The sequence below is a fragment of the Bradysia coprophila genome (assembly GCF_014529535.1).
Source record: "Bradysia coprophila strain Holo2 chromosome IV unlocalized genomic scaffold, BU_Bcop_v1 contig_106, whole genome shotgun sequence".
Classification (NCBI taxonomy): Eukaryota; Metazoa; Arthropoda; class Insecta; order Diptera; family Sciaridae; genus Bradysia; species Bradysia coprophila.
In genome coordinates, this window is record NW_023503372.1 from 552,722 (window position 1) to 571,633 (window position 18,912).

Sequence of the window (18,912 nt, forward strand, 5' to 3'; positions counted from 1 at the left end):
AAAAAAAAAATTACATATTTTAAAGAGAGAAAATAAAAATTGATATTACGTTTTTAGTGTACAAGAAACTGCTAAATATTCCATCTGCGTATCAAAACAAAAGGGGTAAATTGTGTTTAAAAGACTTGGTTTTCAAAGTAGAGTTTACAGAGCATGGCTATGTGAACTGAAACACTTCCCAAACGAAATGGCTTGCTAATATCATATATCGAGGGATAGATAAACTAAAAATTTCTCTGCCAACCAAATGAAATACTTCAAAGCTCAAAAAGGAAATACTGAAGAATTTGTTTAAATCTCGAAAAATCCAGCAAAAACGGCAAACAAAATCTCAAGAAAATCATATAAAATCCTCAGAGCTTTTTAAATCAACGAAATATACGAATTTTCCCATTTTTTCATAAAATTTTCTCACATTTTCCTAGATCTTCACACATTTTTGTGAATTTTCCCACAAATATTTGTTAAAAATTAACAGGAGAAGCTGGGAAATGTGGGAAAACAGTTTCCCGAAAAAAGTTGCTGCAATTATCAGCGCCTCGATTCACATTTTAGTATACGCACATATCGTGTGACTGCAAAATTTATTTTAATTGATCAAGGTGTAAATGATCATCATAATTCATCGAAATAATGCTTAGACTAGGATCTAACTTGAAACGTAGTTTTTCTTTTACTAAATTACCAGTAGATTACGTACAGGACATGTTGGAAGTCTGTAACGCAAACTTAAGTGTTACAATTTCACTAGTCAAATATCGAAGCCAATTTCGTTTTATCTGATAGAGTGACATAAAAGGACATCAAAAGAGTTGGATGAAGTTCTCCAGCTAGTAGACAAAAAAGGCTTTAAAGTTATTAGGCAAATGGCATTACACCATGTACCCACCCAATCGACTCAATTTTAAAATGCAATTTGGTCGATGTGTCTGGACTTTATAAATCAACTCAGAATATCTCGTTGCCAGTCTCGCAATAACCAATTAGTACCAATTCTGATGTTTACTAATTCTTTCTGTCTAACTCGAGAAAAAGTATTTTTTCGGCGGGCAGACATATTCGTTTCTGCACAAAGAGGGAAATGAAGCCATCTCAAGATATGATCTCTTATGCTGTCAGAGAAAATCATATTCCGATATGGCCCCTTAGGTGGCTTACTCGACTTAAGCGTACCGAAAATCTGAAGGAACCATCGCTTTTAGCACACGCAATTAGTATCATTAAAAGAGAACAAAACTAAAAATTTCACTTATATACGCTACGCGAATCTATGTAAACTGCACCTTTAAGGCATGCAAAACCAAGTAATTGATAGAATTGTCAAAGATCTTAACAAAGTAATGGCTTGCGTCCTGTGTCTGTCTTCAATGAAACTGATTACAAATTTCTGATCTCTGGATATGCAGGGATGAATTTGAAAAGATAATTCTCTCCGTTGAAGATTTTTAACTAAGTAAAAAAAAAAACAAAAAATTTGCGACGTTGAAAAATCGTCTGTGATATGTGAGCTTCACTTTAATAAAATCTTCACAAATTATCGCTATAAAGAAACCTATTCGTGTTCGTTGTTCGTGTCCATATAATTCAGTCACTTGTTCTTTGGCACAATGCCCCCACCATCATCCCACCCCCTCGCTTATTGTCCTAATGTTTTATCTGCTTTGTAAGTGACCTCATAATGACAAAAAATGGACTTTGGTGTGAAGGAATTACATCTTAGCTTATGGATCATGTACAAATTAGGTTATTTTCATTGAATTCTAATTATCAAACAAAACAGATAAGAAAATTGTGTTTGTTATAAGAAGACTAGTTAGATGGTCATCTCAAGAGAAAATCCTTTAAAACTAAAAACTAATTTCGTTTATAGAAATCGCCTTTGTAAATTTGCGAAAAAAAGTAATTGGATACACAATTGTAAGGCGGATAGATATTATATATCTGTCTGTCCGTTATGAACATTTTCATAAAACAAATATGCGTAATGATAAAAACTTTAAAAGAAAAGGAAAAAAACAAAAAAAAAACTTGCGACTTATTTCTGTGCATTAAAAGGAGAAAAATAAATAATTTTAAAGTGTTTTAGTAGAACAAAAATTTTAAAAAAAATAATTAGATTCTTAAAAAGGCCACAATTTAATTAATTAAATTACAAAATGTATTTTGCTTCGAATGTACGAATTCAAAGCCATACCTTTGTTTTTAAAACCAATAATACCTTGGAATCCTGTAACATTTTCGATGGTGTTGGAATTGTTGGAATGACAAAAGAGTTGAGAATAAAATCTGCAACTTGGTTTGTTTAAAGTCTCGTCGTTTAAAATAAAATCTGTTACTTCAATTGTTTAAACGATATAAACGATTTGTAGCCAGACCTCATCGCTTCTTTTCCGGCATTGTTGTCGACAGCAGATGATTAGAAAGATCTATTTTTTCCATTTTTCGGAAAAACGTTTTCCTTAAACTAGTCACTGCGACTTTAAACATTTAAAAAAGGAATTAATGAGATATTAGATGTGAGGAGTGTCATTGATTCCTCCGATCTATACTAATCCAATCACGCATATTGAATCAATTTTTCACTTCTTTTAGCCATAAATCAAACTCTTTATCGTGTAATTAACACGACTCTCTTGCACACTCAATTATTTAGGAAATATTGATATTTTAACGATTTCGGTAAGAAAAGGCAATTTACTGAAGCAATTCACCTGCTTCGTCTTTTTTTCGTACAAAATGTCATTGTTCTTTTCGCATGACAAATAATAACATTTTGCGCGAAGAAATACCACGACAATAAATTCCTTTTTATTTTTCAATGTCTATAAATAGCGAAATTTCAATACATTCTAAGGAATCTTTCAAATAAGCAATTGACCTGTAAGTTTCATTTTAAGATCTGGTTCAACTGCTTTTTTCATTACTGCTACTGTTTCGTTTATAAAACTAACCAATGCTGCGATGCGACTTCTCGATTATTTTTTTTTCAAAAACATTGTTCTTCTACAATGAGGAAACGTAAGTTTTTGGAAAATTTAAAAAAAAATGAAACATCTCGATCTGTTAGAAATTAGTAGAATCAGTTCACACAAAAATAGAGCGTTGAAATTAGTAATTTTATGACGAAATGTACTAGAAATGGAATATAATTACCAATACAAAAATCTATTACATTATTGAGAGTTAGTTTCGGAACAGCACAGCATTTCCTATTAAATTTCCAATAAATTAAATATTCGAAAATCAAATTCTATAACAAGTTTGATAGATTTTTGATAGCATGTTCTGTTAGAATTTTAATCATTGTGAGGTTATGTTGTGACGTGACACCGTCTAATACAACACATCATAGTTTCGTTGAATTCTTTTTCTTTTCCAAACTTCCAAACTCCATCGATTGTTCCATGATTTTCTTTATAATAAATTAACCATAACAATGTCAAATTTTTAATTCTATAACAAAAATATCATAATAAAGCAGTCGTTTAAAAATCATCAGTTAAAATATTTTTTTTTTCCTTGTAACGTGTTCTTCACGCAAAAAATCATGTAGCTGAATGTTTGTACACACACACAACTATAAGTAAACATTGAACTATATATTTAGCAATAGATAATCAAAGATGAATAAATGAAAATATTAAATAAGTCGATTTTACCTTTGAATATCTCGTTTTTTTAAACTTCTTTTTCAATTTCAAACTGAAAAGCTGGCGCGTGTTTTTTTTGTATTAATTTGTGAAAGTAAACACGCACAAGAGGGAAAAATTTTTAAGAAAACTTTTAATTTTAAAATAAAAATCGAGTTCGTACTAAAACACATAACAAGAAAACATCAAAATTTAAAATAATAAAAAATTATAAAAAAGAGAAAAACTTGAAAGAATAAACTTAAAAGAAAAACCTAATCAATTCAATGTGAATACAAAATTTGATAATAGTAGATGCTGTGTAATAAAAAAATATTTAAAAAATAAAAAATAAAAAAAATGAAAGAAAGTAAAAAAAACAAATTCTTTAAAAAAACGTGGAAGTTGTGTGCAAGTTTTTTTTTCTATAAATAGGTCAAAACAAAATCAATATTAAACTTAAAAGAAAAAAAAATAAGAAAAGAAATACAAAAGAAAAATACTAATTTGAATTACCTAGGGAGTACAAATCAACTGAAAATTAAGTTATTTGATCTCGCTCTTATTTATATTATGTAATGTTATTGAGAAATTGATTGATATGTGTATATGTATTATTCAAACAAAATAACAAATTTAAAGAAGAAGATGAAAAAAATACAAAAAACAAAATAAAAACTTTAAGTGAAAAGATAAAAAATTAAAATAAAATCCGAAAATCGCTTGTAATATTTCAATTTTTTCTTTCATTCTTTCAAAACTAACTTTTTTTTTTGTTCGTTCAATTTAGTAAACAGTTTACTTTCAAAATGGTATGATTACATATCTGTGTGAGACGAAGGGCGGTAAATTCATTATTGTTACCTCGACGACGCGAGAAGCGTTAGAATCTAATTAATAGATGAATAACACTCTGAGGACAATAATCATACCCACAATTTCCGCCCACCCCATAAGTCTCATTGAAATGTAATTAATTTTACTCTCGAAAAACGGGTGCGACAGTCGTCGATAATTTTTTTAACCGTGAGGTTAATAATCGGTGTACTTTTTTTATAAATATATGAATATATCCCGAGTAGCTTGAGTAAAATTGATATGGAACGTAGAATCTTGTTGTTTTTTTTTGGTTCCCATAAATGGTGATTTAAAGTGCCAGTTCTTAGTGATTGTTTCAAAAAAAACCATATGAAATTGTGAACGAATAAATTGTTTTATTAAGACACACATCATTGGTAAAGAGTAGTGATTTAAATGCGGAAAACTTGAAGAAGGCGAAGAAAACCTCTCTGTGAATAATAATAACAGAATGTTAATGGAAAAAAGAGGAAAATAAATTTAGAGAGAATGAGAGAGAGAGAGAAAAAAAAGCAAAAAACAATTCATCAAACTACTACCATTCTTAGATACACACTTGATTAAGTAAAAGTAAAATTAAAAAAACAATAAAAATGAAGATATGACAAGCACAAATCCTTAACAAGATCGAAAATAATTTTAATTGGTAAAAATATGAAAAAGAAAATACAAAAAATTTATTACAAAAAACACTAAACTGGTCCCTTAAAAATGTACTAAAAAAAATTACAATGGAAATGATGAATAATCTATAATAAACAAAATAAAAAAAATGAAAAAAACAATATGTGTATGTAGAATGTAATGTTTAATTTTTTTATTGTTATATTATAAAAAAAAGAAAAAAACAATTAAAAATTATTAAAATAGAAAATATATATATTTATAAGATATTATGTTAAAAAGAAAGAAAACAAATTTCAAATATAAAAAACAATGAAATTATAAAGTCGAATTTCAAGGAAAAGAAATATCTGTCTTTCATTTCACTTTCAGCTTCGGTTGATTGCTAGAGGTGTTAGCCCTACACTACAAACCCTTTCCGGCAACTTTACTAAAGCTCGGAACAGGTCAGGTCAACCTGAAAACAGACTTTCAAAATACCTGTCGACCTGACTCGACCCGACACAAAATCACATGAAACCTGGTCAGGACAGTTAGCATTTTTCCTCACCTTACCTCCGAGCCTTACACTTGACGACATCCTTAAAGAACATCCGTAAATGCCGTCAGCTGCCTTCACAGATTTTTAAAGCAACATCTTATCAGCCCGCGTCTCTTTTCATCGACCCTTATAAAATTTAGTCCAGAAAGTGCTTCAACCACCGCAGACAATGCGACTTTTTTAGAAAACGAAAATTGTGAAATCAATTGTATCTGGAACTGTATTTATGATCGGTACATTTTTTGACCCCGTAGAATCCTCGAAGTAAATCTAAAGATAAACATTCAATAGATGGGAGATATCACCTTTTGAAGTCCATCAAAACTTCATTGAATGAAACATTATTTTTGTTCATCTGTTTTTGCCCAGTATCGCCTGGACAATACCTACCCAATGAGCCCCCAGCCCCACACAAGTATGTCCAATGTCCATAGCCAGTAGTAAATTACTATTTTCGACTTTTGGTAGAAGTTCACTAGCCAATAAAAGAATACTAAAATTAAACGACTGCGGTTCTAGACTGTTAGGGTCAAGGGCTATCTGGGCCAATAAACAAAGCATCGCTAAAAATTGATTTGACGGAGGCTGGTCCACTTTCAAAAAAGAGCCCTCTGAAAAAGTACAATATCGACATCATGCAGTTAATAATGTCCGCTTCCCAACATATTAATAGCAAAGACTATTTTCAAGGTAGAGAAACCAATTTGGTTGCAAAAATTGTATTTTATTTAAATTTTATTCCTTTTTCAACTTTCGCTTCCGAATCCCAAACACTTTCATCAGAAAAACGTTAAACAGAATCCTAATCACTCTAACCACTACTAACAAAGCGACAACAATAAATGCAATCACATCAACTAGATAATACTGCAACAAATTCAGATGAACAGCAGGACTCTGCATGTGATAAGCGCCGTCGTGTCTAATAACGTATTCCACCCAGAAGACAGCTGTATCCAGTGGATGCGCTGGTCGATCTCTGTATAATGTTGCCAGTTTCTTGGCAACTTGCGTATAGGAAGCGTTATTTAAAGCTTCGTCTAAGGCGGCAGAAAAGGTGTTGGCATTGATCTCACCAAGCGGAAGACTCACAGCCCATCCTTCGTTAAGAATTTTGACAGCATTGCTGAATTGATCGGCGAACATTGGTATCGCAAGTATCGGTACTCCGTGGAATTTTGCTTCAGTAATTCCTCCCTTGCCACAGTGTGATATGAAAAGCTTCACATTTGGATGAGCCAAAATGTCGTTCTGTGGCAACCATTTTCCAATTTTAACATTGTCCGGTCTATTGGGCAGGTCTGCTTCGAATTTCCATAAGATTTTTAGCTTCATTTTCTGGAATTTGTGTATAATAGCCGAGATCGCTTCCTGCGGTAGCTCGGAGCTTTTAGCATTTGAGCCGAGGCTAAAGAAAATGGCTCCATCAGTGGCGCTATCCAAAAAATCTTTGATATCCTGAAAAGGATCACACACATCAATCATTTATACCACACATGTTGAAGTTGTCGTACCGTAGGAAGAGGCGATGGCTCCTTTTCGACATGTAAACCCTCGATTTCGATTACATTCGGCAGTAATGCTTCGGGAACATGTCCACTGAAATGCTGCGCAACCAAGACCAATGACACGTTCTTCGATACTTCGTCATACGAGGGATACTGATGCGGTGGAAATGCTTCCTTATAGTAGGGCATTGCGTACCAATGAAAGATAAATTCAAACATAAGGAACTCCACGATGTATGCGAACAGATTGAGAACTCTGTCGAAAAAAGCCATCCTTGGATTCACTTCTATCAAAACGGTTGGAATAGTCAGCGCACTGCTAGGATTACCACTGAATTGTCTGATCGGATAAAGGTTTTTATTAGCCGTGATTATTACAGATGGACAGTGGAAATGGCCCGACAATCCAAGGGCATAGTCGTTCAAAAACCATCCAATTATGACCAAGTCAAAGTGTTCTTTCTTTAATGCCAAAAACTTGGGATGCCTCAATAAATTCATTGATTCTCCGGCCATGCTATAGAGCATATTGAATATCTTTAATATGGACGATTTTTCGTCGCCAGATTGGACTGCTGAAGATGTAAAGCTTTGAAAGAACGAACTATTGAGAGAGTCTGATATTTCAATGTAACGATAGTTGTCCAAAGCAGATCCTTGCTGGCTGAATGGAGTGATAACAGTGACGTCATGTCCACGCTTAGCCAATTCCTTCATAAGTGGCTCCTCAACGATAAAGTGGGATCTAATAGGTGCTCCGAAAAATCCCAATATTCGGGCACCATGTGAGCATCTTATTTGTGATAATATTAACCAAACCACACCTCGGAAAATTACAAAACTCAATTTCATCTCCGTATTAATTCGTGCGTAACACCAACAGAAGCAGCGGATGTGTGACTGTCCAACGATTACCGCTGATTATCCGTTTATGACAGTTTTTATAGCAGACTAGAGGAGAAAACCCGTCTTTGCTCGGAATTACTATAATGACAAAATACTTAAATATTTTCACGCGGAAGAAATGTTTCACGCGTCAAAAATGTTTTCACCCGTCAAATAAATTCTTCCCAAACAATGTTTTGAGGCGTCAATATTTTGATGCATCCACAAAGTAAACAAACAAAAAAAAGTTCACGAGCCAAATAAACTCGTGAAAGTGGAAAATTTTTGGCGCGTAAGTCCTAACGTTTCTGCATTCGGCATACCAAGCATGTTGTCTCTACGACTTTTCGTCTGTCTATAGAGAGACAAATAAACTACTAGACCAATAAATATTAAACTTTATATTATAGATATTATCATAGACAGAAAAGCATGCGTTAACGTTAGTAGAGATATACTACGTCATGATTGGTAGGGTGTCTACAATTTCCATGAAAAGTTTTTTGATGTTAAAAGAAAACTCGCACGTTTAGAAAAATGATCTTTAATGGAGAAGACTTACAAATAGAGTAAATCGTTCACTATGATCAAACATTAATTGAATTATAACTCGTTAACTAGATGTAATTCATGGAATCCAACAACAATGTCCATCCAAACTTTCACTCAGTTCAGTCAAAACCATTTTTTTAAATTTAAAACAAACCTTCGGTCAAAAAGTATTTCAAAAAATATTTCCGATTTTCACCTTCAACAAATGATACTACTTTCTATGTTAAAGTATATGAATATAGGACATACGTATGTTCAAATTTTTCACGCACAAAATATTTGTCGCCACTTTAAATGTAAAAAGTTACATTTTATCGTCAATTTTATTTAGTAAAAAAATCCGTATTTTGATCCAATCAACTTTTTTTTTAAATCGTCACCCTATCGTTTAGTGACAAACGAAAATTGTATGTGCACTGTATCTTGAACCATTTGCACCCGTTAGCCTTCATATCACTAGACTATTTTTTCTTCATCGTTACAATTATCACTCAAACATACAATTCGTTCAATTAATAGCCCTCAGGGCCGTTGCCACTAAAAAACGTGAGTGAGTAAAGCGCTCACCTTGCGACAATTGAATTAATTAATTAAATTGTCGCATTTTGTGTTAACCACACGATACGAGTAGGATCAGAGTGCCGCAGGGCCGGATAAGCATTTACAGCGCCCTGGGCAATGAGCCTTGCAGCGCCGCATGAAAAATTTATTAAAGAAATTGTTTCCCACATTGTCAACCAAATCAAATAAAATGTTTTCAACATTTCCTCAAGAATATTATTTTCTAAGTAATGTGTAGTTAGAAACGGCGAGCGAGGCGAGGTGGCAAGCTTATGATAACATATAACCATATATGAATGAGAGATATATGATATAACCACAGTTTTCGTGATTAATTCGCAAAACTTTCCCACAAACAAAAATCAAGTAAAGTTATAAAAAGGTTTCGCTCGTATTTTTCGGGATTTTAAGTTTGAAGTTTGTAGAATGAATCCGAAACAATTTTTTCTTGAAATTCTTCTTGAAGAACGAATCAAATGAAACAAATTTATTTAGCAAATAGCTATTTTCAAATACAAAGTTCCATAATCACAGACATTGAAAAATGAACACTACAATACAAATTTACATCACAATTCTATAGTTTCATTCAGGTGTTCTTTCAATTTACACTCGAATGTCCTCTCATTATTCTCACTTTTCACTTCCCTTGGAAGATCGTTAGAACATGAACGCGTTGTTTGGAAAAACCAAGAAAAAAACGTGAATTTTTGACACAATATTTGTGATACTGTTAAAGTTTCATTATATTGCGAGATTTACTCTACTTGGTAAGGCAACGCACTGCTCCTAGCATGAACACTACTTTGACAAACGTCGAATTTGGAGGCTTTTGTGATGAGAGCTACCGCTTAAGATTGATTGTATTGTGTGTTTGAACTCACACAACTAAAACAAGTCACCTATCTTCACGAAAGAAACGCAGTGCCTACTGTGACTTCATCAGCCTCCAAATATTTCTTATGTTCATGCTAGGAGCAGTGCGTTGGGTAAGGTCATGATTCGGAAAAAACGACTTGCGTTGAAGCAATTTCAAGGATCTAGGACTCGGGATCCCAAAAGTATTGAAGTTTAGGGCACTCTATAATGATCCTTTGTCTTCACTCTGAAAGTGTTAGATCTTGAAATTCACGCCGTAAGTGTGCCTAAAATTTGAATTTTAAGTGAACGATTCGATGAAAAAGTGAACCAAAAAATACTTTTCAACGCTTCATTGTATGAAAATGACGCTACGTTAGAAAGACCTCCGCACTTTCAATTTTGAATTTCGACCGCACTTACGGCGTCAATTTAGGTAATTGGCCTTGGATTTCGACAAAAAAACATAGCTAACGCCGACCCGTACGAAACACCTATTCGTATCAAAAGCCTTTAATGTGAAACTCTTCATTTCTCTTACTTCATTTTCTTCTCTGCTGAAAAACTATTCTCCCTTTAAAATCACTTACATTATCCACTCTTTGCCTTGTTATCATATACAACTAAATTGCCGGAGGCAATATAGACAGCCCCGTACGAAGACAAATTTCATAAATTCCTATTTAAACAGCTATATACCGCTATATTTAACTATATTTCACTATAAATAAACATTTCACAGATAAATATATGCTATTATATAGCTCTATATGCCTGTATATAGCTCAATATAGCTGTATATAGGTATATATAGATGTCCGTATATGGAATCCCTGAAACCCCACACACATAACAAATTATTTCCATGTTAACAGAAACTCTCTAAGTATCATTTTTCCCAAGATATTTCTATTTTACTAAAATCCAATATGGCCGCCGGCAGCCATTTTGTTAGGAGACCGGAAATAGTACCGACGCTTTACATTCGTTAATACCTTTCAAACAAAAAAAAATTCATGAAATTCGGTCAAAATTTACTCGAGATATTGTCAAAATACACCACGTTCACTGTACTTCCGAGTAGCCAGATAAGAGCTCACTCCAAGAGACCTAGCTCACGCTCCGGAGAACATAATTTCATAAAAAAAAATTTCCCTGATTGGTACGGTCAATACCTATCTAATAAACTGCTTGCCGCCCTGTGCCTGTTCCACACCAAGGGGTCTAACTCACGAGTCGGTCATCCGATTTCCATAAACTTTTTTTTTGTCGATCGGTATTGTAAATACCTTTTATTTGACGTATCACTTACAAGTTTAACGTTTAAATGTCCGGAGATATCTTCGAAAAACCGTAAAGCACTTATTGGGCCACAGCTCGGGAGGGGTCGATCCAAAATCACTCATCTTCGAACTTAGCCTGTCTTTTGACATTACCAAACGGGAAAAAGAAGAATTTTCAAAATCGGATGCGTTTTACTCAAGTTATCGTGCAGACAGACGGACAGACGGACAGACGGACAGACGGACAGACGGACATTTTTTTTTCGCGGATTTGGCATCTCTAGACAACCACAATAGGTTTCCCCTTACTCAGGGAGTCCAATTCGACGTGTTACAAACGTATGCGTAAACCCATAAGACCCCAGTACTTCGTACGGGTCTAAAAATCGCGAATATATGCCATGAACAATTTTCAATGTGCGGAAACGGATTTGTTCTGCAGCTTTTCCAGCTGCTTTATTTGTTCCAAACTCCCGTTGTCCGGCGATCATGAGCAGGTTTCAGCTCATGAGGAATTTACAAAATTTTCGAAAATTCCTCATGAGCTAACAGCTTTCCATCATCCGACTATCACCGGCGGCTGACGAAAATGAAGCAATGGAATGGTTATTGAAAATTATTTATAGTGTCTTCAGCCAGAAGCCTCAAAGTTCAACTTTTCTAAAGCAGGACCATCAAAAAAACGCTTTAAATAACCAAATACGAACAGCCTTGGGTTAGTCGATGTGCGTGTATTATTCAAAAATATCAAGTTAGATGTATATATGCATTTCTTGTAGCTCACATTTACCCCAAGAATGTAATGTACAGACGCAAGCGAAGCGAATTTTTTTTAATCGACGTTGATTTGTGCATGACTTATGTTGAACGTGAAATGATTACACTGTCGAAAAAATTTAATTTCTCAGCGCCTCTATTTTCCCAGCGCCCTGGGCCGGGCCCACTTTGCCCATGGGTTAATCCGGCTCTGAGAGTGCGTAATAGATTGAGCGACCACTTAGTTTCGTAATATTGCCCTTGGCCAGTTTCATCCTCATAGAGTGTTACTTACCAGAACCTCCCCAGTAAAAAAAATTGTAAGTGAGACTTCTCAAAAGCCTAAATCTAACGAATTCCGACTTCTCAGTCCTCAACTTCATACAAAATTTTCCTCACTGAGACAGTGAGAAGTCTGTATTCGATCAATTTAGGCTTTGTGAGAACTCTTTTTTTTACTCGGGCTCCCCGCATAATACGGTTGACATAACAATTCCACGTCCTTGCTTCAGAGATTCATCCACTATTTAGTTATTTCACTTTGAACGTCTGGAAAACCGGCTTCTGGCTATCTACTAAAATGGGTCATGTAATGGGCTAATCTACATAGTTTCCAGACGCAATATTTCACTTCACGTAAATAGTAGATTACATTGGATGTGAGATCAATTTTGTGCTACGAGTCGAACTCACGAGTGTGTATTTAAGCAACAAGCTTTGGAAACTGCTATTGCGACAAGTTTGCATATCCGAGCCGATGCCGAGGTAAGCAACTACTGCGTAGGTACTGCACAAGTCAAAATAACAGATTCCAATGCGAGTTGCTTAAAACACCCGAATTGTCTCGAATTAATGAATTACTTCTAGTATCCAACGTTGTTTATTTCGCTGTTCCATGCGGAAAGTTGTTATTACATGGATGAACACTTTCCGTGGGGTTCCAAACATGCGTGTAATGACCACTTTCCGAGAGGGCACATGTAAATGTCAACTTTCCGCATGTGAATTTTTTTTTACTCAACCGTTATCGTTCAGGTCTTTCCCCTTAAACTTAAGGAATCAATAAATTTTTGTCGTCTGCTTCTCTCGCCCAGCTTAACACTTATAAGTGTCAAAGACTATTTTTGAGGTCGATAAACCAATTTTATTTAAAATTTACTCCTTTTTCACCTTATGTCGCCTCCGAATCCCAAACACTTTCATCAGAAATACGTTAAACAGAATCCTAATCACTCTAACCAGCACGAACGAAGCAACAACAATAAATGCAAGCACATCGACCGAATAATACTGCAGGAAATTCAGATGAACAGCAGGACTCTGCATGTGATAAGCGCCGTCGTGTCTAATAACGTATTCCACCCAGAAGACAGCTGTATCCAGTGGATGCGCTGGTCGATCTTTGTATAATGTCGATAGTTTCTTGGCAACGTGCGTATAGGAAGCGTTATTTAAAGCTTCGTCTACAGCGGTAGAAAAGGTGTTGGCATTGATCTCACTAAGCGGAAGACTCACTGCCCATCCTTCGTTGAGAATTTTCTTTGCATTGCTGAACTGATCGGCGAAAATGGGTATCGCAAGTATCGGTACTCCGTGGAATTTTGCTTCGGTAATACCTCCCTTGCCACAATGCGAGATGAAAAGTCTCACATTTGGATGCGCCAGGATATCGTTTTGAGGTAACCATTTTGCAATTTTAACATTGTCCGGTAGTTTTGGCAGGTCTGTTTCGAATTTCCATAAGATTTTTAGCTTCATTTTCTGGAATTTGTGTAAAATAACCGAAATTTTTTCCGGCGGCAATTCAGAGCTATTCACACTTGAGCCGAGGCTAAAGAAAATGGCTCCATCAGTGGCGCTATCCAAAAAATATTTGATATCCTGAAAAGGATCACACACATCAATCATTTATACCACACATGTTGAAGTTGTCGTACCGTAGGTAGAGGCGATGGCTCCTTTTCGACATGCAATCCCTCGATTTCGATCACATTGGGCAGTAATGCTTCGGGAACATGTCCACTAAAATGCTGTGAAACCAAGACCAGCGACACGTTCTTCAAGACTTCGTCATATGTGGGATATTGATCCGGTGGAAATGCTTCTTTATAGTAGGGCATTGCGTACCAATAAAAGTTGAACTCGAACACAAAAAACTCCACGATGTATGCGAAGAAATTGGAAACTCTGTCGAAAAAGGCCATTTTTGGATTCACTCCCATTAATACGGATGGAATGGTCGACATACTGCTAGGGTTACCACTGTATTGTCTGATCGGATAAAAATTTACATTCGGCGTTATTATTACAGATGGACAGTGGAAGTGTCCAGACAATCCAAGGACATAATCGTTCGTTAACCATCCAATTATGACCAAGTCAAAGTGTTCGTTCTTTAATGCCAGAAATTTTGGATGTTTCAATAAGTTCATTGAATAACCCACCAAGTTCTTGACAATGCTGAATAAGGTTGATGCGGACGATTTTTCAGTGTTAGATTGGACTGCCGCAGATGCAAGACTGTGAAAGAACGTGCCATTGAGAAAGTCTGATATTTCAATGTAGCGATAGTTCTCCAATGGTCGTCCGTGTTGAGTAAATGTACTGACGACAGTGACGTCATGCCCGCGTTTAGCTAATTCCCTCATAAGTGGCTCTTCAACGATAAAGTGTGATCGAATGGGAGTTCCGAAAAATCCTAATATCCGGGCGCCGTTTGAACATCTCGTTTGTAATAAAGTTAGACCGATCACACATTGAAAAATTACAAATTTCAAATTCATTTCTATTGATTCGGAGTTCATTAAAACAAGAACATCAGAAGCAGAAGCTGTACGAATTTAAACTGACCAACGATTATCGCTGATTGTTCGTTTGGTATTTAGTTCCAACATCACATTATCAAAGTCAAAAATCGTAAGTTAATGTAGATAAGCTAAGTCGTCACGATTAGTAGGGTGTTTACAGTTTCAACAGATTTTTTTTTAAGTATCTTCGAATTCACTGAGTTCTTGATCAAAAATTCGTCAGTCGGCAATTTTAGTCCTCAATTTCAGACACTGTTGGTCCTCCAAAATCGAGGAAAATTTCGTCGAGACGAAAAATCACATTAAGAAAAATGGGACACTCTAATTAATGATTAGAGATAAACGAAAACTGATTGGCATTACGTCAATAAATTGTTAGGAATGGATGCAATTGTATAATAATTGACGGAGATCATTTATATTTTATGAGCACACAAAATGAAGTGCTGATTGTTTTTGTTAACATTTGGTGTTGATAACGATAGAGGAACTAATGACGGTAAAGAGGTCAAAAGGTCACTAGGTCAAAATCAGAAAATTCATATTTTCTTCAATTTGGAGGCAATGTAAGTTTACATTTCAACTCGATAGTGGGCTCATTCGATAGGGCGTAGGAAGATGAAAAACCTGATGTGTCCAGATAGCCAGGATCGTTGATTTAAAAATTCGGAGCAAAAATTTAAAAAAAGATGTTCACAGATTCTTAGGATTAGCGACCGAGTCAGCATTTTTGTGTTGGTTCATAGGTGTGGAAATTTGCTCTGTAAATGCCCTAAGAATGGGAACTTGGGGAATTTTATGGGAACTTTGGAAATTAATTCCTTAGTCTTAGGACCGAACAAAACCTAACATTGGTGCCACTATGAGTTCAAAATTTAACGACAAACAGATTTGCACCCATTATAGATTTAATCAGTTAGGGTGATCATTTCTGATCAATGCACACAGATCATGGAATCCTTTGTGCTACCCTGTCATCATGAAAATCTTGAAGCCCTTTTCAGGACCTCATCTCCTTCTCAACCTATTGCCTTACGCTCTACACGAATCACTCCAGGCGAGCAAACTGATCCCTATGATTAGGTACCAAAATGATAGCTAATCCTTAGGGCAGAAAGCAAAGAGTGACTGGCGTCAACCTCGTTTCATTAGACTGTAAATTCTAGAAAGCCACTGGGAGGACAGCTGTGTCTCACCCCTTAGACCTTACACTAATGACAGCGAGTAAGGCAACATTGTCGCCCGAATCACAGTCCTTGTCATTGGGATTGATAAAGCCTGTGATTTACATTCCGCTCGATATTGACCTGGTCCAGTCTCATATTTTATAAGACTAGCCCGTTCGAACGTAAACTTTCTCTGCAGTGGGCCAATATGAAAGCCGAGCCAGACAGAAGCGTCACTCAGCAGCGCGCCACCAAAAGGTCAACCGCCAAACTTAACCACTATTTAGCCCAAAAGCTCTTACTTCCAAATTAGACTGACGGACGAGCCACCTTTGAGACGAGGACCTTCGATGAAAAAAGCGAAATGACAGCGTGTCCAGACGATGGCACACCACTGAATAGCACAACGACCCGACACGGCGACCATATCGTCCCTTTGCAAAGAGTTTTGCACAACATGGAATACATTCCTCGAATATTAATACAGAGAGATGTACCCTCATCGAGTGTACGTTGTCTTTGCGAGGAATCAAAATAAAAGCCGGGAAAAACTAGCATCTCTCAGCGGCATAACACCACCAATCCATCCGTCGACCTTGTCCACTCTATAGCCCGAAAGCCTAAGCTCTATGAATAGTCCGGATCATTTTACTCATATAGAAGCAAAATAAGACCCAGCCACATCAGTGAGTAAACTTTTAGACCATGAACCAACCGAGAGCTAAAGCTGGTGAGTGAGGCAAAGCAACTAAGAGTCCTGGCAGTGACACACCACTGAGAAGAGTACCAATCTCGCCAAGCCTTCCTAATGTCTCCTCGCAAAGAAATTCCGCTCACAGCGTCCAAAAATTCACCGAAGTATGTTCTCGAAATATTCGTCGTGAATTACTCCCATAGTCATATTTGTATACAAACCTTAGCTGAGTGAATCAGTTGAAGTCATTTTAAGTTTGGTGAAAAGCTTTCACAATTATTGTTATGGGAGAAAATAGTAAATTCCAACAAGAGCGAATTTTTATGGCCAGAGCAAACGAGGTGCATACGTGCAAGGTATAAAAACCGTTTTTTCTCCACGAAACGAACGCATCAATCTATTACACCATTTTCTCGTTCCTATTAGATCATAGGTGGCCCATGGCATGTCGCTCGTTCAGCTTCACTATTCCCAATTAAACAGATAGAAAGTGAAAGTGTATATGAGGGTGACACCATACGCAGTGAAAGTAATGATCTAGCTTCAATTGGGTTGTTAAGGCAGGTTACAACGAATAAAATTTTGTTTTCCGTGCGTTATGAGAGAGATAATTCAGTTATTTTTCTTTATCTGATACATGATGTAATGCTCCTGGCTTGGCAATTGCATTTGACGGTTCTTTCAATTTTCGATTCATTAACCGGTTGTTAGCACAATAGATTGAGGATGCCATGGTTAATAATAAAAAGATGTTTCGCCCTGAAATTTACAACCACTCTCTGGACCTCCAAACTTTGAACTCCTCCTTACACTTTTACACCTCCGACTTTGAAATAAAAACTCTTTCAGACGACAAACAGAGTCTTAGCTCTTCCCTTGCCCGTACATCACATAAAGTGGTAACAAAGATAAAAAAAAAGCTGTTTCGACCTCGAGAACTAGCGGCGGTCTTTGGTCAGAGTGGACTGACCACCCTCAGTTGCTTCCGTTAGCCTCTTACACAAGACAGCGAAAAACTTTATTTTCGAACAAGTGATCTCAGTTTTTTCAGATTAATTGCCATCGGCTGATGGAATTTCGGACATTCTTGGAAGCTGCTATGAAATTCATCCCCAAACGCAGCAAAATCAAAATCAAAATTGAAACCAACGAAAACTGAAACCGTACCTTTCCAAGACCGCTGACAAAACACACCAATTTCACAAAGGCAATTCGATCAACCGGTCAATCAACAAGGAAATTAAACTCATCACAACTCACAGGGTTACACCCACAACAATTCCATGGAAAGATTACACAAAACTCTTCTGCTTCACAAAAACTCTCACGGGAAAATTACAGAAAAACCGCCACATAAAACTTCGGACAAAGACCTCGGCTACAGAAGAACCACTTGAAACTATGAATCAGCCACAGAAAAAACCGTCACGGCAAACCACGAGAAACTCCTTGCGGTGGCACAGACTTCCGGCTACCAGTCGGTAGCACAGACTTCTGGTTATCCTCAGCGTTCTTGGTCCAGGCTCAACCCTCACGTCTATTATTTACCAGCAAAACAGTCAAAAAAATTCACAGCTCTTCGCACAACGATAAAATCCACAAAAAGCTCTAACTCACAATAAATCAAACTCGAAAGGTTCTTGCAACTCATTATCACTTCAAATCTTTAATAATTTCTTCAATTCTCCACTCTCATACATTGCCTTTATTTCTGTTCCGCCGCCAATGAACTTTCCATCAACAAACACCCGTGGTACCGTCGAAGCGGCCGTCATTTCGCCTAAAATATCTTGAATCATTTTGCCATCATGTCTGTCATCCAACTCAACAGCGAGAAAAGGATAGTTGAGCTTTTGGAATTGCTCTTTCGCCAGATTACTGTACAGGCAGGTTGTCTTTGAGAATATCACAACTTTATTGTGGTCGATCGTGTCGAGTATGAAATGACCTGAAACATCGAAAACGCTGAGTGTTGCTCTGCTATTGCAATTTGTAAAGTCTCTACGTACTTGCTCTTCCTTGTTCACATGCACTAGCTGTATGCACCACCAAAAGCATCAACACTCCGATGAGCTTCATTTTTAACAATTAACTTGAAACAAATTTCGTATTGATACTACAACTGCTGAAGAAGAAACAACGTAGCGAACATTCGATACTTTGATAATGCGGCAATTTCGTAGGAATCAA

General features: G+C 36.2%; 3 protein-coding genes across 3 annotated transcripts; all 3 read right to left on the reverse strand.

Moving 5' to 3' along the window:
* Nucleotides 1-6,360: 6,360 nt before the first annotated feature.
* LOC119070948 (UDP-glucosyltransferase 2-like) lies at nt 6,361-8,066 on the reverse strand. Its single transcript, XM_037175500.1, has 2 exons — nt 7,167-8,066; nt 6,361-7,110 (listed from the first exon to the last, which is right to left on the reverse strand). The coding sequence occupies exons 1-2, from the start codon at nt 8,010-8,012 to the stop codon at nt 6,388-6,390; spliced, it is 1,569 nt and encodes a 522-aa protein (XP_037031395.1). The 5' UTR covers nt 8,013-8,066; the 3' UTR covers nt 6,361-6,387.
* Nucleotides 8,067-13,189: 5,123 nt separating this feature from the next.
* Nucleotides 13,190-14,914, reverse strand: LOC119070946 (UDP-glucosyltransferase 2-like). The gene is made up of 2 exons (XM_037175499.1): nt 13,993-14,914; nt 13,190-13,936 (listed from the first exon to the last, which is right to left on the reverse strand). Exons 1-2 carry the CDS (start codon nt 14,857-14,859, stop codon nt 13,211-13,213), a joined length of 1,593 nt encoding a protein of 530 aa, XP_037031394.1. The 5' UTR covers nt 14,860-14,914; the 3' UTR covers nt 13,190-13,210.
* A 3,380-nt stretch (nt 14,915-18,294) lies between these two features.
* On the reverse strand, nt 18,295-18,912 carry LOC119070949 (glutaredoxin-C4-like). Its single transcript, XM_037175501.1, has 2 exons — nt 18,732-18,912; nt 18,295-18,670 (listed from the first exon to the last, which is right to left on the reverse strand). The coding sequence occupies exons 1-2, from the start codon at nt 18,799-18,801 to the stop codon at nt 18,381-18,383; spliced, it is 360 nt and encodes a 119-aa protein (XP_037031396.1). The 5' UTR covers nt 18,802-18,912; the 3' UTR covers nt 18,295-18,380.